Source organism: Lineus longissimus, chromosome 6 (genome assembly GCF_910592395.1).
Source record: "Lineus longissimus chromosome 6, tnLinLong1.2, whole genome shotgun sequence".
Lineage (NCBI taxonomy): Eukaryota > Metazoa > Nemertea > Pilidiophora > Heteronemertea > Lineidae > Lineus > Lineus longissimus.
This window is the reverse complement of record NC_088313.1, coordinates 16572674-16595590: the sequence shown is the minus strand read 5'-3', so window position 1 is coordinate 16595590 and position 22917 is coordinate 16572674. Positions and strand designations below refer to the sequence as shown.

The 22917-nt window shown below is 40.4% G+C and overlaps 2 protein-coding genes across 11 annotated transcripts; one reads left to right on the top strand and one right to left on the bottom strand.

Moving 5' to 3' along the window:
• The first annotated feature begins 190 nt into the window (after window positions 1–190).
• On the top strand, window positions 191–19387 carry LOC135488892 (clathrin interactor 1-like). 10 transcript variants are annotated; one of them, XM_064773806.1, is made up of 18 exons: window positions 191–389; window positions 1854–2058; window positions 2395–2533; window positions 2785–2916; window positions 3123–3300; window positions 4167–4202; window positions 5229–5330; window positions 6890–7091; window positions 7350–7503; window positions 7750–7804; window positions 8026–8386; window positions 9570–9764; window positions 11228–11344; window positions 12450–12582; window positions 12786–12839; window positions 13592–13642; window positions 14248–14355; window positions 15012–19387. In XM_064773806.1, the coding sequence occupies exons 1-18, from the start codon at window positions 358–360 to the stop codon at window positions 15146–15148; spliced, it is 2391 nt and encodes a 796-aa protein (XP_064629876.1). In that variant the 5' UTR covers window positions 191–357; the 3' UTR covers window positions 15149–19387. The 10 variants fall into 10 exon arrangements, with proteins under 10 accessions (XP_064629876.1, XP_064629875.1, XP_064629879.1 ...); XM_064773805.1 differs by having other exon boundaries at window positions 12447–12582; XM_064773809.1 differs by lacking the exon at window positions 5229–5330 and adding an exon at window positions 4744–4755 and having other exon boundaries at window positions 12447–12582.
• Window positions 19388–19425: 38 nt separating this feature from the next.
• On the bottom strand, window positions 19426–22331 carry LOC135488893 (uncharacterized). Its single transcript, XM_064773816.1, has 5 exons — window positions 22213–22331; window positions 21156–21288; window positions 20774–20929; window positions 20014–20079; window positions 19426–19875 (listed from the first exon to the last, which is right to left on the bottom strand). Exons 2-5 carry the CDS (start codon window positions 21286–21288, stop codon window positions 19688–19690), a joined length of 543 nt encoding a protein of 180 aa, XP_064629886.1. The 5' UTR covers window positions 22213–22331; the 3' UTR covers window positions 19426–19687.
• Window positions 22332–22917: the final 586 nt, after the last annotated feature.

The following is a 22917-nucleotide window of genomic DNA, read 5'->3' as shown; positions in this document are numbered from 1 at the left end:
TTATGAATCCCAACCCCCCATCAATTTACCATCATTTGACAGTGACTCTCAAAGTTTTGCATGTCTACTCACAATTAAAGGAAAGCAGGCTGACTAAAGCCTATAGGATTTATTCTGAGGGTAAGGCTTCTAGGATCTGCACTTGCCAGGATGCTAATCTAATTGAATTCCTGGAAGAGTGACATTCCAAGGTCAAGGCCATTTGACGATTGTTGGTCACCTGACCAGCGGCCATATTGTTATTCGCTTGAGACGGGAGGAATTTTACTCGTCATAGATCCTAAATCATCGGCCAAACCAATAATTATTTCATTATAAAATTTGTATCGAGTGGAAGATAATCACTCAATCTTCAAAATGTGGAAAGTCAGAGAGATAGCCGACAAAGTGTAAGTGAAATAGAAGGATAAGTTGAGGGGGGTTGGTCCCGGCTATCGTATATGTGTAGCTATGCAGTGCATTTAGTATAATGGTTGTGTATTTTTGACGCGAAGCAGACAGAGTGACACGTCAATGACAGAATTCCTCGCATATCCTGCAAAATAGGCAATAACCTATCCCTTTGCCAGTGAATACACAACCCTCATCATTTATTGAATACGTTATTCTGTCTCAGACTATGTAGGATACACTTTTTGCAGCGTTTTGTTATGTTAGTTTTTGTTGGGGATAGAATTTTTTTGACAAGTGTGAGTCACTCATCAAATAAATTTGTTAACTCCCATGAAAGCCTTGACTATCCTCAAACTGTTAAACAAAAGATCGACGCCCACCACACGCCACCCATTGCATTTATGCGCAGGCTAGCCACCTGCAGGATGGGGAAGTCCACCCGCACAACAGAATACGCGCCTCAGTTCAGGTCCGACTTTACTCGAATCCCTGCGTAACCGTAAAACAAGTGGCAGCCGTTAGAAACTGAAGTTCGCTGTATTTGCATTCACTTTAGAATGATGGTAGTCCATGGAATGGCATACTCGCAAAGCGAGAATTGGAATACTCAGGAATGTGAAAAGACCGTAGGGGCCTAGGCCTACATGTTGTTAGGTGACAGTCCTGATTAGGCCTACATGTACCCTACCCAATCACTTTTACATAGGTCCAAGGGCCAGGGTCTACCAATTCAGTCAGTTTGGTGATAAATGAGGTTTGCAGTACAATATCTTTAATAGGTGTTATACTGTTAATAAAATCCATTTTGTCCATTTATGGATGCGTGTGGATGACTAATGAATTGTATATTCATGGGGTTCTACTGCTAGTGCTATGCTGTTCCTGGCTGTATTATATTGGCACAAATGCACATCTGCTTCAATTGTCGGTATGGGCATGTGCAATGTATGACTGTAATTTCTAATGACGACATCTGGTGCCTTTCTACAGCAACTGGGCATTTTAGTTTCAAGCGCATCTCGGTGTCAGTATCTGCCACAATGATAATGATCAATATCAATGATTGAAAAACTGTTTTCAAGATCGATTGTTCAGGTGGCAGAAGTTACAATCAGAACCTGAGCTTATCAGCCAATCATCTTGTCCGGCCAATTCTCAATATCGTGGGTAAACATAACACATGATCTTGAATATGCCATCCGGTCATGCCATCATTCAAATCAAATACTGTTCACGATTTGCTGCACAAATCAAGTTAGAAATGTGAATGCATTTGGCCAATTCTCAATATCGTGGGTAAACATAACACATGATCTTGAATATGCCATCCGGTCATGCCATCATTCAAATCAAATACTGTTCACGATTTGCTGCACAAATCAAGTTAGAAATGTGAATGCATTTGTCCATTCCATGATATTGGTTTCTTAGAATGCTGTATCTTTTCTCTCGCCTTTCAGCACCAATGTGGTGATGAACTATTCTGAGGTCGAAGCCAAAGTGCGAGAAGCCACCAATGATGATCCTTGGGGGCCGACTGGGACGCTAAAGTCAGAGATCGCTCAATACACATTCACTTATGAACATTTCCCTGAGGTGATGGGTATGCTTTGGAAGAGGATGTTACATGATAATAACAAGAAAAACTGGAGACGCGTTTACAAGGCAAGTTTGATTGATTTATCACAATGTAGCAATTTGATATTTTTGACTAAGAATCTGGACTGTGATTACTTGGATTGGATGAACTGGTTGGAGTTTGGATTGGAGGTGCAGTGGTCACTATTTATACTGGACTTTAGTTTATGGTAGTTGGTGCACTCCTAAATGGCCTTCTTGCTTTCTCAAATCTTCTTTCAGTTACACACTCCCCAGTACAGAAGGCCGGAATGGCTCGATATGGATAACTCGGAGCCTACTGCAAAGGATAAGGTCTAAAACAAACTGTCTGTCAGTCATCTGGAGACTTGAATATTCTAATGCATTCTTTTCTGTTTTTAGTCACTTTTACTGCTGTCTTACCTCATCAAAAACGGATCGGAACGCGTTGTGACCAGTGCCCGTGAGCACCTGTACGATCTACGCAGCTTAGAGGGATACACGTTTACAGATGAATTTGGAAAAGATCAGGGTTTAAATGGTGGGTATCAGCTTTACACGCAGGAGTAGGGACGGTTTATGACATTAGAAGACGACAATTTTTTGAAAGGTACTGCGAGTCGTTGACTGAAGTAGTTCTCTGAGCTTCCACCTGCTCAATTCAAAGCAAACCAGAATATCTGGGAGTAATAATTTCAGTTTGATCATGAACTACATGTATTGCTTTGAACATTGAAAATATTGAAAAGTGCAAACAGATTTTTGAAAGTTTGATAAATTGTTTCTTTTCAGTTCGCCAGAAAACAAAAGACCTTCTAGAATTTATACAGAGTGATGACCGGTTACGAGAAGAGAGGAAGCTGGCAAAGAAAAATAAGGATAAATACGTTGGCATGTCTAAAGAGTCTCTTTCTGGGAATTACAGTAAGTGTAATGCAAGCATCAAGATTTGAACCATTTTCCTTTAGCTTTGTGTGCTTCAGACCGTGTGGGACGGGGGAAAACTGTTATGGCCGAGTCCATTGTTTGCTCTGCCCGATGACTATGGGATCTTCACGCTAAAGCCTTCCCTCGTGGGGTTCCGAAAAGAACATTGCTCATGCTTAAGTAAAACTGGTTCTACTTTGTAGGTGATCGATACGATGAAGAACCTAAGAGAGTGGAGAAGCCTTCACAGTTGGATTCAAAATTAGACAATTTTGACGACTGGGACAAAGGCAATCGATCAAAAGCAGTTGAAGCGCTGGACAAAGTGAAAGAGTTTTGGAATAATCGCCGAAGGAGTTTTGATGACACTCCCGATCACAGGTAAGAATCAACAAACATGATCCGTATTATTCATTTTGACTTAGGTTCCTTGGTGACTGGTTCTAGCTGTGACGGTTCGAATGATAGATGGATATCAATTTGTAGTGAAAATCACCTCTGCAGCTGCTGCCTCAGAGAAACAGCTGCAGTATTTCTCTTTCTGCCCGAGGGTATGGTATTGTCCTGCTGTCTGCCTGTGATCATACATGCAACTCTAGCCAAGTGCTCTGTTCACCAACAACACTCGATGACCATGTTTCTTGATACTTTCCTGAATGGCTTACTCAATTTCATGAGCAGAATTATGGGTTATACTGAAATAAAAAGGTATCTAACAGTGTTTGTGAGGGGTCATTTGTGGATGAGTTGTGACCTATTCACCATTTATGTATGAGGTCCTTCGGAAAGTCTTGAGTGTTATGTCCGACCATCGTTATTTAAAATTGTCATCCTCAGTTTTGGTTTTGCAAGGTGTCCTCTGCTTAATTTCAGTCCTGCTTTCAATGCATATTTCCTAGCACACTGACCACACAATCTTGGCTTTTCCACCACAGGGTCACCCCCTGCTTCCTTCGCTTTTATGCATGCCCTTGAGGAAGCACTAATAACACCGAAGGCTGACTTGGTCCGCTTTGATTGTTTCACTAATCCTTCAAATTTTGACAGTTACTACGAATTTAATGATTTTCAAGCAAAGTTGTGAATTGCCAAATAATGGGTCCCTATTTAAGAGAATTGATATTATCAATTCACTTGTTTCCTGCTGTTGCATGTATATAAATTATATCCTGCATAACTTCTGTTGAATGTATTTTGTGATAATTTGTGTTGCTAACCCGTTCTCTTTAAATCTTGATATCTTTTAGTCAAATTGGTAGCACTGAGGACCCCCCATATCGCAGGTTGGTCATTTTGTCAACATCGGAAAAAGAGAACGTTCGTCAGCCAAGTCTGAGCAGTGACTTGCTTGAAGAACATTTTCATAGTTTTTTTATGGTGCATTTTGAAATAATGCGTTGTTACACTATCATTACAATTGTTAGACAATCTTTGTACACCTCTGGTAGTGATTCTGTTGGGTGATTTTTTTAGGGTGGGCAACTCAAGTCTTATAAAATTCAAGAGTGTGGGGACGTTCTTGAAGTCCTTGTGACTGTTGAAAACGTTGTTATCTTCCTTATGTACATTCTATTCTGTTGGATTCAAAAGTAAGAATTTGAATCCTCATTCCCAAGTGTTATGAACATTGGATGACAAATGGCGATGCCTTCGGTATTTTCTCAATTCGGACATCGGCCTCAGTGAAATGTGATTTTAAGCTAAAACAAAGAAATCTAACTCCTCCATATAATTTTTGAATGACATTACAACTACAAGTGAACAAACTCATCAGAATAGTTCGGTTGTCATCAGTCATTCACCTAGTTATTCGTTATTTTGCAGGGTTATTCTTGAGTAAGCCAATCAATCCCATTCCATAATATCTTGGGTTATCCCTTAGTCTAGTTAGGTCATCCATCCCTAGTCTTGTCAAAGCTGCTAGTATATGTTGTCACTCCCTGGGCTAGATAAAGTTTTCCTTTAAATCCAAACTAGAGTGTCTGTGTGGTCCTGTGTGATGTTACCATCCGTTCCTTGTTTGTCTGGGCTCTTGCCTCACCAGGTCCTTCCTTCCTCTGATCACTTGATTGGTTCATGTCCTATTTATCACAAGTCACTTGTTTAGAAAAAATTCGGAGGGGGAGAGAATGCATAGAAAGTGTTCGCGGGTGCTGTAGTCCCAAGAAATTGTTATGGGACACTGCCTGTGAAATCTTCTGGAGAAAAAGATTCATGGAATTGTAATGTATGATTATGAAGGAAAAATCTGGGGATATCAGTATATTTTGTTAAAAATGAATTATACTTACAAAAATCTTTTAATCCAGGAACATTTTAAGTGAAGATCTACATGTATTTGGATCTATGGATGACCCGAAGAGTTTAAGACAAGTTCTCTCAGCCATACAAAGCAAACGATACTCTGTTGTGTAAGAGTATGACTTTCTTGATAAGAAATGTATGGGGTCTGTTTAAAGGTATTCCATTATGGGCTTGGACTGCGCTTGGTGGGGTGATGATAAAATGAAAGGTCCCAGAATGATGAGCTTCCACTGCATGAGAAAAACAGGCAAAATTGTTGTTTGGTGAAAATGGTGAAGAGATTGGCCAAGTCAATGAGGTAGCTGTGTTGATGCCAAAATCAGTAGCGTTGGTTGCAGAAGTGGTCGAGTGCCTGGTTGCTGTTTTCGGTTTGGGTAGTATTGGGAAGGTTGTTATGTTTGATGAAGTGAGGTTCAAATTGTGCAGTATTTCTTTGAAAAGTATCGCCAGTGGGGTGGGGTGTGTGCGAAGCAGTGATACATGTAAAAGTACTGTATTTTGTGTTGAGGTGTACAAAGATTGATCTCCCGGTTAAAAAGTCAATTATACTCTGCATAATACATGCAATTTTTGTTGTACATGTGCATTTCTGATCGGAATGAGCAACCACAAACCTTTCTGTTTCATGTTAGCGCCTATCAGTACCACCTGCACCCTGGCTTCATTCTGACTCGATTCCAGAAACGACGTATATTCCTTCTGAGCAATGCCTGGCCAACATGACCCTCCATGCATGCATCGATGTCATCCCTGACCCTGTGTCTCCTTTCCCCCTCATGCTTGGCCCTTTCCGGAGGGTTTTTGTAACTCATGAAAAAAGTTGGGTTCTTGCGCCAGTGAGGAGCCTGTCATGTGTCTTCAAAATCTCATAGTGTAAGAAGAAGGGAAGAACTGGAAGAAAAAAACTGTTTACAATGTGGACAGTCACATAGCATGCATGTCAGGAGAGTGGTTAAAAGCACATCCTTTCAGCAGCATTTATCTAGTTGTGGTGTTGGTGGCCTCGTGAGCATGCCATGTAATTAAATGATCGGTCTGCTCTGTGGGGTCGAAAGGTACAAGGCAATTTTTGTAGCGGCGATTAAGAAGTGGGTCATTGATTTAATTTCTAATAGAAGTTTTTTAGAGTAAAAGTTTGCACCATGTTTTTCGTATTCTAATTGTTCAACTATTTGAGTATGACCTAGATAGTAAGGTATATATATTGGCACTATTGTTTTCTAATAAAAATGCAGTTTTAGGCCACCTATCCTGTTCAAAACTTAAACTGTTGTTCCTGTTCATTGATTGAGTAATGTTAGTACTTTCTTATCCTCAAGTTGATACCTGTGCTGGTTCTCAGCGTTATTGACCTACATTACAAGTGGGCAGACGTCTTCCTGCTTTGATAATGATGCCATGACCTCCTGTTATACTGTAAACCAAAAAATATTTGCATGCCTTTTATTTTGTGTTTACAGATATCACTAACGTGTATGGCTCAAAAAAAATTTATTGAAATCACTTTCACCGCTCTGTCAAAACGCTAAAGCTTATTCCAGCCCTGTCTAAAGATGTAACCTTCAATTGACACGTACCCTGAACTTATCAAAGTCTTACTTGAGTCTTGATATTTGATAATGACTCAACAAAGTTCTCAACAAGTGTATGATATTTATCTTTGCAGTAATGATGAAGATTATCCCGACGAGAGAGACAGTAACGGCAAATACGAATTCAAGGATGATGACGAGGAATTTACGCATAAAGTGGAGCGAACACATACGACAAAGACAGAAAAAATTACAACAAATCGACGATCTAGAGGCAATAATAAAAAAATAGATTTAGGGGCAGCATCATCATATGGAGGAGACAGAGACTCTGTGGTAAGTCCATATGTACCCTTGTCCTATGAAATCTATAATGCTGGTCATTCAGGATAGAGTTTTGCATCGAAGTTTCCCCAATTCCGGATCATGCCTCAGCCTTTTTTTCTTCTTTTTCTTGTTTCAGTCATGGATGTGTCATGATCGCACCTCAGTTGGCTGAATTGGGGTCTCAAAACAAATATCTGACTTAGTGGAGGAAACTATGCTACTTCGAATCAATCTGCAATCGTTAATATGTTGACATGTTTCTTTCAGAGTCAAACATCTATATCAAGTGACCCTGGTCCACATCTCATAGACACATCACCAAGTAAAAGAAGTGATCCATTCGGAGAGGAATTGACCACTAATGCAAATGGTGACTTCGCTGATTTTGATTCCTTATCTCGAGCCCGGACAGTTTCACAATGTAAGTTTACTATTAGAAAGAATGAGCAGATGTATTCCATGTCGAATAGTGTTCAGAAAGTACACTCAATTATCCAATTGAGCTACTGTCGACGTCCTCGACTCTCGTCTGTTGGCAGATTTCCCCCCTGGCCAATCTCCATCACAGAGTTCTCACGTTGCTTTGTATAGCATTTCACTCGGACATTATTGCTCAAAACCCAAAGAAGTCTGACTTTTGATGACAGCATCTTTTTGTTCTTTTCAGCTTCAAATGATTTTGGAGACTTTGCTGCTTTCGGTTCACAGAAAACCCCAACAAGGTAAGTGACATGGATTGATGTCTGGGCGCCTTGATATTTCTTGAACTGATAAGACTGGTCATGTAAGAGCAAATTCAGCTAGTGTTGGTACCGACTACATTTACAAGGACCTATTGATGTTCGCACATTATCAGAAGACCGGCATTGCAAGTGTAAGCAGCCATTTTGTTTCCACCATTCTTCGTTGCGACATAAAAATAATGATATTTGATCTTTTTCAGCCCATCAAACGAATTTGGTGATTTTGCCGCCTTCAATGCTAGTTCAACAAAAACTCAACAAACTACGGCGTTACAAACGACAACAGTGACAAAGTCATCGTCGGTGGATTTATTATCGGGACTGTCAATGCCCGCGTCTCAGCCCCTCATGCCATCATCACAACCCATCCAGCCAGTGCCGTCGGGAATGGCGCTAGGCCTACAACAACAAACGACGCCCGCCCCAGGCATGATGTCTCCGGTCTCGCCACCGATGGGTATGGCACCCATGATGGCGCCAATGGGACAATCAAATATGGCTGGTATGAATATGGTAAACCAGCAGGGAATGATGGGAGCTAATGTGGCTTCTATGAACATGGTAAGTGCTAAAATGTCATTTTTGTTCTAAAAGTAAATGTTAGCAAAATATGTCCAATCTGTCATAGATTTTTAGTTGTCATTTCACACATTGCTGTCACATAATGATAAAACTGCATCAAAATATTTCGCACGTAAAGAATATGTGATTCTGAATCTGAGGCTGTTTGACATGACTTTATAATGAGGAGAGAGAAAAAACTATGTTGATACATGTAGGATAGCCCGTTTAGAAGACCTTAAATGTTCGAATTCTACATTTGTGGTATCAGACTGAAATTGACACTAGTGTCAACACATCGTCTGTGCCAAACGAGGAAGCGAGTTTGTTGAGTGTTGACTCTGTTAGTGTGAGTACTGTTGTAGCTTTATGTATGGTGTACCATCGGCTTGTACCTTTCATACTCTCCTCAGACAATCGTTGTGCTTGGCTGAAATGGCATTTTATTCCTCTCTAGCTGAATTTCAAGAAGCAATTGATGGGTTCTCATGCAATTTCTAAAGGAATGAATGCCATTTTGGCCACGGTACAACCTTTTGCTGAGGAGAGTACTGAGTAGCTGCTAGAAAAATAGAATAGCTTGATTCTGTTGCTTTGCAAAACAAGAAAGTACTAGTTCAGGGGATGTGGGCATCTTTCAGAGTCTTTTCAATTTGAAAATGAATTGCAGCCTGTTTTGGCAAATTTTTCTGGATCATTTTAGCCTATAGCTATAGTTTAGTTTCAAATTCAATTGGGTACCTGGTAGTTGTGGTACTGGTAGTGGCCCTGGTCTGGAAATTTAATGGGTTATTCGTTTTTAAAATGAATAGGTGGGTCCATAAAATATGATATGAATCATGAATGATTATCTACATCATTGATTGATCATCTGCAGATGGAGATCCAAATATGGAAATGACTTTACTGAGCTCTGTCAATCCAGCTGCGACATTTAGTGAAGATAGTACGTCATGAGAGCAAGGCAACCTTTAATACTTGATCTGGTAATATGATATCTGAATGAACAACGAATCGCTGGAAATCAGGGGCTGACAGTGATTTTCGTTGTATTTGTGACTAGATAATGGTACATTTACGCTGAGAGTGAGACTCGACATCTACTCTAGCTTCTGGGCGATAACGTGTTTAGCCTTCTTTTGTGCTTGTTCTGTTGTGTGCACGTTTGTTGTATCTCTGTCAGGGTATGACTAGTCCTTCCGCCAACATGACGCCTAACCAGATGCGAGCTCAACAGATGCAACAACAACAACAACTACAACAACAACAACAACAACAACAACAACAACAACCAATGCAGCAGGGTTACTTTCCTATGCAACAGCAGCCCAATATGATGGGCCAGGGAATGATGATGCAGCCGCAAATGATGAACCAGGTTTGTATGTGAAGATAACGAGGGAATGGGAACTGCAGAAAATACCAATTACAGTAGAACCTCTCTATTAAGGATACCCTCGGGACTGACAAGTGCTGTCCTTAAAGAGAGGTGTCCTGATTAGAGGGGTCAAATTGAATGGAAACAGCCAATTTGGGACCAAACCTAGTGTCCTTAATAGAGAGGTTGTCCTTGATAGAGAGGTATCCGCTAAGGGAGATTCCACTGTCCTAATTTGCTACTGATTATTCATTCTGTTTGTTTTGTGTTATGATGACAGCTGACAGAAAGAGATAAAAAAAGACAATATTTTCAATCGAAGGCAGTCTCCTGCACCAGTGAGCAGTAAATCGAGAGGGGTAGGGCTTTGGCTTTTTAGAGACGTTGAAACTTTGAAAATGGCATGAAAAGGCCACTTGGTGAGAATTGTCACTCTTCCTGTGAAACCTACTGAAACAGACTTGTTCAGATCTCTTTCCTTGTCAGTTGGTTGTCTGCATGATCATTTTATACTTGGTCATCTTAAACTTTGTATATGACTCTCCTTCATAGAAGCACATTGCAATTATCTAGAATAGGATCACCTTGAATATCCGCTAGCCACTTGTAAAAGTTGCCAGTGTGGTTTTTGTAAAATGTAAATATCAGTGTTGTGTTTTATTTTTTGCTTAAATTTTTTAGCTTAAAAATCTGAAATCTGTACCTCCAAAATTTTGTTTTACAAGAGGCATTCATTCTTGTAATTTTCATGATTATTCAGTGATGCCGATCAAGATATTCCTTGATTATTTCTTTGATCACAGATTCAGATCTCTACATTTCTTTTACAATTCCTTTAAAAAGCACCCCCTTTTTGTGTGGCAGTGTGAAATATAGTTTTGCTGGCATCTTGGCTGATTATCAATTGTTGCCAAAAGAGTATACTTCATTGCCATTGGCAGTGTGCCTGTCAGTACATCATGTTGTCTAGTGCATGGTATGTGGTGTTTCAGCATCATTTTGACATTCCTATTCATGCCTAGTACAACCTGTTTAATCTTGGGTGTGGAATTATTATTGGCATGATGATATACCTTGGTCTATGATGTTTGTGTTATCTTGGAAAACAGAAGGTTCAGATATGGTCTTATATAAGTTGGAAACTTCTGCCCTGCTGTGGACTGTACTAAAAACTTCAGAAGAGCTGTGATTCATTCCTTTTGCTGCAATAGGCATCAGCGCTCGACATTTCTATCTATCGATGAGAATGTGATGAAGTTACAGGACGGGGGGAAAATTATTATTGGAACATATAGAATGAACGTGGATTACCTGTTGTATCATTGGTCTTGAAGATAGATTTGAATATCAATACTCCTTTCTGCTATGTGCATATCGACCATATCCGAACCCATCATCGGATTGAACTCGCCTAGTCATCGGTGACGGTCTAATATAAACCGAGCATTTCCCTCTCCCGACAGATGGGCATGCAACAACAACAAACCCCTGGGGTACAGCCTGTGATGTCATCAATGTCTGCCACCTCATCTGCTGCTTCGACTCCTTCAAAAACTAGTGCACTTTCCATGTCATCAACGGTAAGAGGGGCAACACAGCCGATTTGCTTTTGCACATGAATTTGCTGTTCAGCGATTGTTATGCATCATGTTTTCTGCCAAGCTGCTTTCAGTTCTAATTGGCTCATTTCCTCCCAGTCCTATATTCACATTTTCTATGGAACAGCAGTTGTCAAGTTTGTAGCAATGAAAAATGATGCATAACAATTCCCAAACAGCAAAAATTTTGATGTGAAGCAAGTCACTTTCTGGAAAAACTGCACACGCCATTCCACGCTTAGAATTCTTCCCTTTAGGTGCCCGTAAATGAGTAATAAAATCACTGTGACCTACCGTCATGATCGCCTTCAATGGAAATATCTCGTTTGCTGTGGTCATCACAGGTGCCATTAACCAGAATCATTGATTGCACCGACCTACGATCAGAATCGGACCCAGCGGTCTTGACCCTCAGAGCAGCGGCGATCATAATCGTAGGTTGCAGCAGCAGAAATTGTTTGTTTGCGTGGTGCTGTATTATTTTATTTCCCATTTTCATTTTTGAATTACTCTCGGGATTCAAAGGATGTATCAATGCAAGCCTCTGTTTCGTGCCCGGATTTTCATGGCAAGAGGTATTTTCTGTTGCCATCAAAACATTTGGTGGTGGCTCGTCATTGAAAATGGTGCTATGTACATATAATGATTAATAATTTATTGTAAAAAACCTCCAAATAAGGAGCAGACAACACAAATATGCAATAAAAATCATACACAGAGAACGAATCAAAAAAAAAAAAAAAAAAAAAAAAATACAATTTTAAAGAATCTAAAAATTGGTGGAAGGAATTCTTCATTTGTATGCATTTTATAATTGTGATCAATGATTATAAATGGTAAATGGAAATATCTGTAATTGCTATTTCTTAGTACTTCTGAAAATATTTTGAATAATACCTATAAAAGGCCTCATGAAATACTGTATGTAGTCTTCACAATCACATGGTACTGTTGTACTGTCACTTTGTCTGTAGCCGATCAAGGCCTCTCGATCGAATTGAGTCTACTCTTTAAACTCCCTTCTTGGTAAATTGTGATTAAAACCACCTGTGAAGATCTCAACATGACTCTTCCTTTTTTTCAGAAGATGAACAACACCTGGTCTAATACTGGCAGTATAGATATAAGTCTAAACGACCTCAGTCCGGCAAGCAAGTACCAAAAACATCAGGCACCCTCTATTAACCAGCTTCAGCAACAGCAGTCTCCAGTCATGCCAGGTGAGTAGAAAAGGTGGTGACTCTCGGCAATGGGAGAAACTACTCTTGGCTGTATTTCTAGTTACAACCATGTCTCCTGTCAATGGCATACCTGTAGGTTATTTTTGAGAATTCCTGTCTTTTTAAATACTAGTTGGAGATATGAAATAGATGAAAATAGATCTTATTGTTAGCTCAAAGATCGTTTTGCTTCTCCTCAAAAGGTTACAGTGAATTTGGGAACTTTCGGCCCAACAATTCTGTGATGAATTATCAAGGTAATGATTGCAATCATTCTTGTCCATGCATTCAAATTCATTTTGATTACTTTATATATACTTTATATTTTCTTCGGGTAACATATTTGTCTACTTTGTGCCAATGTGGCAAACTTTTCCCCCGTGCAATTGTGTGTGGCTTTGGTTCCATGCATGACCACACAGTTCCCTGGGGTAATGAACTTCTTATCCCATTCAGATTTGTTTATGTGGTATTTTAGAGACAAGTTGTCCTTTGATCATAATTTCATTCTGGTGAAGGTTTTGCATGTTGTCTCTTCATTCAACTTTATATATCACTTTGATTGTCTGTGTTAAACATTGCTTCTGAATCTGAAATTACCCAGGGGGGTCTTTATTGCTTCCTGGAATACCTTAGTCTCAATTTCAAGATCTCTAGTTTTCAAAATCTGAGACAAGATAAAGGAAGAAAGAATGTTTGGGTGTTCTTGAATCATAGGTTCTTTATATGTCCTTGTTGGGTTTCTTGTTTTCCAGTCTGGTGATTGGATCATGTCAGGTTGTGCATGTTGACTGATAAGTAGATTCTTTTCAGGTTCAGACTTGCATGGTGCATGAACAAAGAGAATATAACAGAAAAAACCTAGTCTTGATCATCACCTCATCATGCCAAAATCACTCATACCATTCATACCTCTTGCCTCGCTAGTTCAGTTATCTCAAAGGTTGTTCCCCTCGACCAAGATCACGACGTGTTTACGAGCATCTAATATGTCCTATTCTCCCTCCAGCCTTGAAACTGTCCAGGAGAACTTGCGCACCCCTCGCCTTCTTCAAATACCGTCAGTATTCAATTCAATACTAATTGCCTGGTATGGTTGGCAAGGGTTCATGTGCAAGGGTTGGGTTTGGTTCAAGGGATTGGTGTATTGTCAAAATATAGTATACCAACGTTTAAGTACCCGATGTTTAAAGATGTTATCCTTGTGGCGATGGGAACTGTCTGGAATCGACAACGACAGTTACAATGTACTTTATACCACTTGCTGTTGGTTTCGTTCTCCAATTCCTGATTGTCATATCATTCTTGGCAGAGTCAGTCCTATCTTATAAGGGATTTCACCAGACCAGTTCACATGTTTGTTCGTGGTTGCACTTTTCCGACATTGGTCAAATATGGTAGTAGTCTGGTGACACTCTCCTCCAAAATGTGTTTAGTTTGTAGAGGTGAATTGATTTAGAGAGAAAGATGACCTTTTTGTCATCACTCACTCGGTCTTTTCAAATATGAACCTTTCTAATACTACCCATTATACAGTCATGTGAAGAAGCTCTGCAGAGTCCCCCGCCTTCGAATTTTGAACGATAGAGCTGCAGAGACTCGCTTGGGCAGCTCTCTAGAGACCACAGGCTCAACTGCTGACCATTTGCTTCAATGTATTTTCAGGTGTGGGAGGTCAGCCAAACAACATGTATGTAACTAATCAACAAGGTTACAGTAGCCAAGGGCTCACACAAGGCATGCAACAGATGAATATGGGACAGGCAAATATGGGTAAGTTTCAGAGTCAGTTACTGTTGTAAAGTAATTGTAAAACCTTTCTTATGAGTAGCACTGTAATGTGTAATTCTTGGAATTAAGTGTGCGGGATTATTGGATTTGGGTTTAGATAAGATACCGGTGGATAATCGTGGAAAATTCGCACGGTCTACTTTTAATCCTCCATTCTCCCCAGCGTGATCAATTACGTGATCAATTACGTCAGCATTGATGCGGCTCCTCATTGGATGGAGACGCATCAACGTTGCCCCCTGATTGGTGCAGACAAAGCTGCGCGTGGATACAAAACAGCTATCCGCACGCTCTCGGCAGAGAGAGAGAGATAGAGAGAGTCCCGAGTATTTCTAATCACGTGCACGAATCGTCATCCCGACGAACTATTTTATCAATTATGACTTTGGTGTGTATAATTTTGTGAAGCAGTGTTAGAATAAAGGATCCGGACGTTAGAAGGCAAATTCAGCTTCTTACTTTTATAACCTGTGGAAATACGACATTACCATGGGGGGTGTGGTCTCTCTTTTAACAATTTGGCGGTTGGCAGTAGTGCCTGGTGTAAAAAGCACTTTGAAAGCATCCATGTTGGTTTGTTCTGCAGTCTTTGAGTGGCTTCATGTCGGATAGTGACCATTTCTCTCTTTTGCTTTCAGGCATGAACGTTCCCCCTAGTGGTGTCCAGATGGGCCTGGTCGGTACAGGCATGACCATGCAGACAATGTCCATGAACACTGCCAAAATGCAGCAACGAGCAGACCAGGCGTTCGGTACCCTCGGAAACTTCAAGTGAGCACTGTTTCCGATTCTCGAATTAGGTAAATGTCATCGGAGGTACATTGGTCTATGGCTGTGAGGAGGATCTGGGGGCGTCACCAGTCCAGGATAAGTTTTCAGGCTATGTGTGCACGTGTGGAGAATCTCCATTTGAATCCTACTCCTTGAGCGCTGTGTCTAAAACTCTTGAGGAGTTGTGTGAAACAGAGGTTTCAAACTCTCTCGACTTGGCAATGTCTCTTTAGCCCTGCTCATTATAGTGCGTCATAGAGAATAGCAAGTAATCCAACTTTTCCATATGAGGGCTCTGTTAGGTGTGAGGGCTCTGTTAGGTATTTATGTTGTGTTGAAGAAACATGCCCAGTCAGCACATTTCCACTTCCTTCTCTGTTGGCCGTTATCACTGAAGCAATTCCTACATTGAAGATTTTGAGTACCAAGATTGGAAAGAATTATTCAATCTTTTAAGTTCTAAGATTTTAGTATTTTAGATGGGCTGTATTATGACTAACAGTGTTGAAACTGGACATGTGCTAATCGTTTTGTCAGTTTGTTATCATTTTTGTGTTTGTCTTTGTTAAGAAAAAATGATAATGTAAAAATTAACCTACAAATGACTTTACAGATGGATAGGCATTTTATTTAACGCAAGTTGTAACTGCCATGTATAAAGATAGCACCAATTACTATTGCACTAAAGACACTACACTGAAGAGTGTATGATAGTCGTTCTAACACCCATCGATTACAATGTAGCATGTATTATACACAGCGCCTCGTTTTGGCAACAGCAGTCTGAATTTTTCAATCGAGAAATCGACGATGCAAGAGCTACAGCCGTAGAGAGTTTTCAATATATTTTGTTCGGATAACTTGTTTAAACTTAGGTGTGATAGTAGTGAAATTGACACTGCCCTGTTGGGTCTCTGTACTAAAATGGAGACCGTATATCCGCTCTTGATTTCAGTAAAGAGACAGCACAGTGTTGATTCCTCAAATAAATTGTATGTCATGGCTGAAATTTACATTCCTCAAATCAAGGCGAAAATTTCCCGAGATATATTTTTGTAAGACAGATAATCAGCCACTAATGAGGGGTGGGTACATTGGTTCGGTATGCCGAGATGGTCTATATCTCAAAGCTTGGCCCACGCACGACAAATTTTTGTATATATGTATGAAACGGGGGACCAGTGTTTTCAACTCATTCAAGACTTTATTTCAAGCCATGGCTCTGGAGTTCTAGCGTGTTAGGGGGATGAGAAATGAGTGCAACTCATTTTTTAACTGTTCTTTTATCATCCAGTAAATGACATATCTTCTTTTTCGCATGCTGTGGGTGCATAAACTTGCTGGGTCAAGTCACCCACAAACTAGCCATGGAATCCATTCCAAAAATCTCTCAACTTCTGTCATGTCCCCAGTCTCAGGCAGAAGCAATCATATGCGCAGTGCACAGGTAAAATGCCCCAATAGAATACGTAATCTTCTATATTTATTAAAATCTATCTTTGTAATGAATTTCATCTGTATCAGTTTGGAGTTCAATCTGATCAGATGTCGAATGTTCTTCCTACTAGGCTACATGTATGTAGCCGATGGGATTCCTACTAGACTACATGTATGTAGCCGATGGGATTCCTACTAGACTACATGTATGTAGCCGATGGGACTCCTACTAGACTACATGTATGTAGCCGATGGGACTCCTACTAGACTACATGTATGTAGCCGATGGGATTCCTACTAGGCTACATGTATGTAGCCGATGGGACTCCTACTAGACTACATGTATGTAGCCAATGGAATTCCTACTAGACTACATGTATGTAGCCAATGGAATTCCTTCTAGACTACATGTAGCCAATGGGAATACATTATTATGATTTGGGCGAGTGACTCAATTATATATTTCTTTGTTAATATCACTTATGTTGTTGTTTCCCAATGCTTTCTCTAACGCTTCTAAAATCAACAAGTTACTGGTTGTTTGCGATTATCATAAAGTTTTGGTGAAAAAAATATCAGTGCTTTGGTCACAAGAAAAATGAAAAACGTGCATCTCACTTGAGCGACTGACTGCAGATTCAGAATGTGTATCCCTGTCCCTATCATTCCACAGTGATATGTTTGGTTCATAAACATCAGGTTTCCATATCTTCACTGTAGAAGCACTCAGGAGCCCTCATGACTTTCTGGTTTGCAGCATTGGCTGTGAAATGTTACATTCTATCATAATGCAGGCGGCCAACTTGACAGTCATGATGGCTCCTGAGAATGTTTACAGTAGCGTGGTGAGTTATTTCATTCCAAGTATGATCTTAAATGATGTTGCATTGTTAGTACATGTATCTGTAAACTCTGTGTCCCTTCTTCCCCTCTCCATATGTTCTAATAATCATTACTATAAAGTTTGTGTCCCGAGAAAAAAATACTTCAGCCCCTCTCATCTTGGACAGGTATGTGTTGAAACGACCCGCTTTCACTCGATTTGTTCTGTGATCAGTTTATTGGGCCTGAAAATATGACTTGAGCACTGCAAGCGCTATAGTCAGGCCTTGGAACAAAAGCGGCAAGCCTGATATAGGGCGAGTGAGGCTATTACTCAAGGTGTGACAGGGTTGCTTGGAGTTGGAAATGATTTGTTTGTGTGAGTTATTGTTTCTGTACATATTGTTTGTGTTACCTGTGAGTGTTTTGAAGATACAAACAAGTCTGTGAACATGGATAAGAGTCGTTCGACCGAAGACAATAATGTTATTATGTATATGCATTGCTGATCTACTCTCAATGAAATGACATTCTTGAACATAACTATTTATTCAGGCCGACCGTACTGTCAAACTATAGCTTCATGAACTCTCGACAGAAGGAAGTTTCACTCAACCGATCTACATTTTAGCAACAATGGTTTTCACTGACATTTGTTCACAAATTAAAAACATGTACATAAATTTGCATGACCAGGTGGTCATGAATGACATTCCATATGAAAACGAATTTGTTTGGTCATTGGCTGTTAAAGAAGTTGGTCTCTTTGGCTCGCCCTTTCAAATTAAACTACAGGTACATGAATCTGCTCTAGACTTTGATTATTAGAATTGGCAGCTGAGTATATTGTTTGTGATGTTTTAACGTTAGAAGAAATAGTTTGGTCCGTTTTGAAAAAATGAGTAGCCTGGGGCAGACAGGTTGTTCCAAAAAGAACTTCTGAATGAGGTTTGATGAAATCATGCGTGGTTCTTGGAAGTGTAAATTTAAGGGCCAGTGGCACAGAGTGACTGAATCGGATGTGTCTTCTTCATAAGTTCTTTTTGGAACCATCTGGAATGATATAGATTTTTAAACTGATTTGTTACAAAAAAATGAGTTAATGTAGTGTTTCACAATTTGTTGTTGCACTTGTAAGACTTTAAAATGATTCTCTTCTGAAATCTTTTAAGACAGGGGGTTAGTTTGTAAAATTTCCCACTTGTTTTAACATTTTGTTGATATAGAAACTACAGGTCACAAATTGTCATCCCTATCCTCTGTTAATGAGGTAGTCCATCACATGACTGACTGTACATGTATATTGGTAGAGTATAAATGCTAGGTTGCAGGCAATATGATAATGATCAAATTTGCTGTTTTGAATAAACAAACTAATCCTCTATCATTTTGAACAGCTCATGCCTTTTCTTTGCAATTTTTATAATCAGTTCCTTATTTTGTATGCTCTCTCAGACCTGTTGAGACAAAAAAATAGGGACAAACTAGCATGAACTTCTGGTAAACTCGCCTAATGCATTGGAGAGGTTATGGCATGTACGTTTCCCTCAACCTTCCCCTTGTAAATTTTATTCACTCATTCTTGGAAAGCTCAATCGTGTGGCCATCTTGAATTTTCACGGTCTGCGGTCACTTCACCAGTTGGTCTTCACTCCCTCCTGGAAGGAGTGGACCCAATGTGTGTTGTGACTGTTAACCTTGTTGGGCCAGGATGGATTCGTGATGAGCAGGACTGTTCTGAAATCTGAAAAGTGGGGAACTTTGTCCAGTTCCCTGGATGTGCATGTATGCTGGTGTAAAAAGGCATGATTGTCCGAAGTGTACAAAGGTAAATTGTATATCCTAGTAGTTAATATATCTATGTAAATGTACACTCTTTGTTATAGAAAAATGAATTATATTCAAACACACATCTGTATAAATGAAGTATTTGTATGGTATCACATGATACGTAAAATACATCACCACTCTGTAAATATTATAATATTGCGTTCTACTTGTTATTTTAATACATCTCTTGGTTCTATCGGATTGCATACTGGGCTGAAAGACATCTACTACTAGTCCAGACTCCTTGTGACACGTCTTCACTTCGAAGTTCCGTATCGGGCTTTTTGCAGCCTCTGATCTTCAAGTTTCTGATTGAGATGAATAATTCAGACATGAGTCCCGGTCAGCCAGCATGGAAAACACTTAATGAAATCACATGACTAGACGTTGGCTAGTTCTGAAATGCCCCTCTGATATCAATCTGAATCCCTTTCTTTCATATCAACACACTTCGTCACCCGTTCAGAAACGGCCATGAAAGGTAGCAGACTGCAATAATTGCAGCAATTGGTACTGCTATTGCCATCTGGTGTGTGGAAGCTGAGTTACAATAGTCATCTGTGCAGAGACAGAAATAAATCGGTTTGCCTGTGACAGGATCCGTCTTGGAACTGCAACCAGACCAGCTTACTGATGAGTTGCCTGAAACATGCAAGTGAGAAGATAAAAATTATGAATGTGACTTCTTATAAATGAATGAATGTAACTTCTTTAAAATGTACGACAGTCCTTGGTGGGGATAACTGATTTGGACACATGTTTCTAACAAACAGTACTCACCCGTTTTCTGTCTGAATTCGGTCATATTTGCCTTCTCAAGACACTTTCTAGTGGCATGGGCAACTCCTGAAAAGTAACCAAATACATCTAGAATGATATATGATGCTAAAAAGTCTGATCACACCATCCGATCCTGCGTTAGGAGAAAAATAACACCACCACCACCACCACCAAAGGATCTTGATCGTAGATCTACGTGGTCCAAATCCTCCCTCTTTGAGCTGGTTATCGGAGTCTCATGGACTTCATGAAAGAACTACGCCATCGCCATCTTCAGGGCACGGTAGAAACTGAAAAGACCGCCGTTCAGAATATGAAAGAACTACGCCATCGCCATCTTCAGGGTAAGGTAGGAACTGAACGACCAAACAGTATTTTCACGGTCTTTTCAGTTCTTATCTTTCCCTGAAGATGGCGATGGCGTAGTTCTTTCGTGAAGTCCATGAGACTCCGATAACCAGCTCAAAGGGGAGGGGGATTTGGGCCACGTAGATCTACGTTGTTCGAGGCTGAAGGTGTTTAAAAGACTCAATCAAGCAACATTACAGATCAGAAGGGCTACGTAGATCTACGTGGTACGGCGCAGAAGGTGTTAACAAGTCACTGATTGTGCCCTTGCCGTGAAGGAGTTCATTCTGTACGATGCATCAAAACTGTCCCTTGAGCAAGACAAGGGAGAGAACTAAGTCCAGATTTCGATATCATCTACACAGATCTACTGGTCTGCATGATCTCGTGACAATCCATGCTGTGCTCTCACCCTCTTTCCATTCCTTGTAGCATCCATAACATCCCGTTTCCAGATGAGCCACGGGGAATTTGTAGTGGATCACCGGACAGTCCATCCTCGCTGCTTCACAGACAAAGCATATTAGGTCAGGGTGGGCTGTGGTTGTGGGAGTCGTCCGATTGATACCTGTGGTTAGAGGAGAATATGGGTGAGATTAAACACTCCACATAAATCCTGTCCCGAGGGGGCTAACGTTTATTAGAGAAATGAGGGATGAATTATTATTATTCTGGTGTTGTCTTGAAAAGAAACATCAAACACAGCACATAGTCCTTGAGAAACTAATACAATACACTTCCCAAGCACTGTTTCCATTGGCCTTCTTAACCGACAAAATAATCTGGGGACTTACCATCACCTGCTGCTTGAGCCAAGAAGACGAACGTCATCAGACAGCAGACGGCAAGATTCAAGTTTGACTTCTTGACTAAGACTTCTGATGACATTTGGAAGCTCGCTCTCATAATGTGGGACATCTGTTTCATCTGCGAATCACAATAGCATCATCGAAACGGACAGGAAATACACAAACAGATATTCCAGTGGATTCCACCCATCATCGCGAATCAATGGGTGCATGCCGTGCCGCAGCGGGAAATCCGCTGCGCCCGGTCCTCATACCCATAGGGCATACTGAATTTCCAGCGGTATTGCCTCCGTAGACCCTCATTGCTCAGCTTCAAGATAACGCGGGAGGCAATGCTGCTGGAAGTTCAGTGTATGGGGAGGTTGGGAGTATAGCTCCATTATCATTCATATTGTACACTCCGAACGCAGTGGGCCGCGATTACATGTATGATGACTAATGGACTGCCTCAGGAGTTTACAGTTGGCGTATCTATAGGATTTCCTATAACGAAAATGCAAATCTTCCAATTGATTGAGTTTTGAAAAAACACACCGCAATAATGATTTGCAGCATCGTTCCTTTATTAGGCGAATGGCTGTATCGAATTATCATCTTCGAATGCTTTTGTGACATGAGATTGAGGCGTTTCCTATCTCTGTTCAGTGGGTGTTTCCAGTTTGAAATTATTGATTGTCTATTTTTACCAATTTGACGGGAAAAAACGCAATGCTAATAATATGCGGACAGTATTATACGGTAATACTGTTACTTCCTTCGGCACCGTTTCTGAATTGGGTGCATTTACGGCTATCTGTGTTTGAGTGCGGCAGCAGAAAATGATATATTTAGATTCATGTACAAGCTAAATGATATAAAATACCCTCGTTTTTCAATTCTTAGTCTCCTTCTCTAAATTTGAATTGAATTGAATTATATGGTCAATCCTTAATTGTTACAGTCGTTTAAACTTGCAACAAATCCTTATATTTGCAACTACAAATCTTTGTTCTCAGCATGCGGTCGCAGAAATTGATGTCAATAGATATTAAAAGTCACCTACCTTCTTCAGTACTCAAAAATTGCACTCCATTGCTACAGCGAACAGATACCAGCCTCATCAAATGCACCCAGCGTCTGTTTTCTCGATACTAACATGACTACACACGAATACAGCCAAACCCTGCATCACCAGAGAATAGGCCGATTAATGACAGACCAAACGGGAGCAGTCCGTGACGCAATTTGTTTGATTATGTTGCCTAGCAACTGCTTGGATGTGAGCGATTTGCAGAAAATACTGTATTATCAGTGGTGACCGATCTCTTTTCTTGGTGTGTGGTACATTGGTCATGTCCGCCCAATGATGTTGAGCAATTTTATGTCCATGTTGTGAGTGAAATTAGTCGCGCTGTCATGCATGCAACCCCAGAATTTCACTTGACCTCTGTGACCTTGAAAAGTAGGTCAAATAAAAAAACGCAGGTACATATTATGACGTTATCCAAGGACATATCAAACTTCTACACACCGCGGTACCCGACCCAGTGGAAGCACCGGCCGAAATAGAAAATTCCCAGCCTATCTACTACAGGACAGGACAGGACAGAAAGTGTCCCATCCTCGGTCCTCCCTCCTCAGTGGTCACCTAAATCCTACACCCAAGTTTCCCTCTAAATCACAGTGAGCTATATCAATGCGATAAACTATCCCAGGCATTCTACTGCATGACATAAATAGCATCAAGAGTGGAGTGGCCCGTACTCCG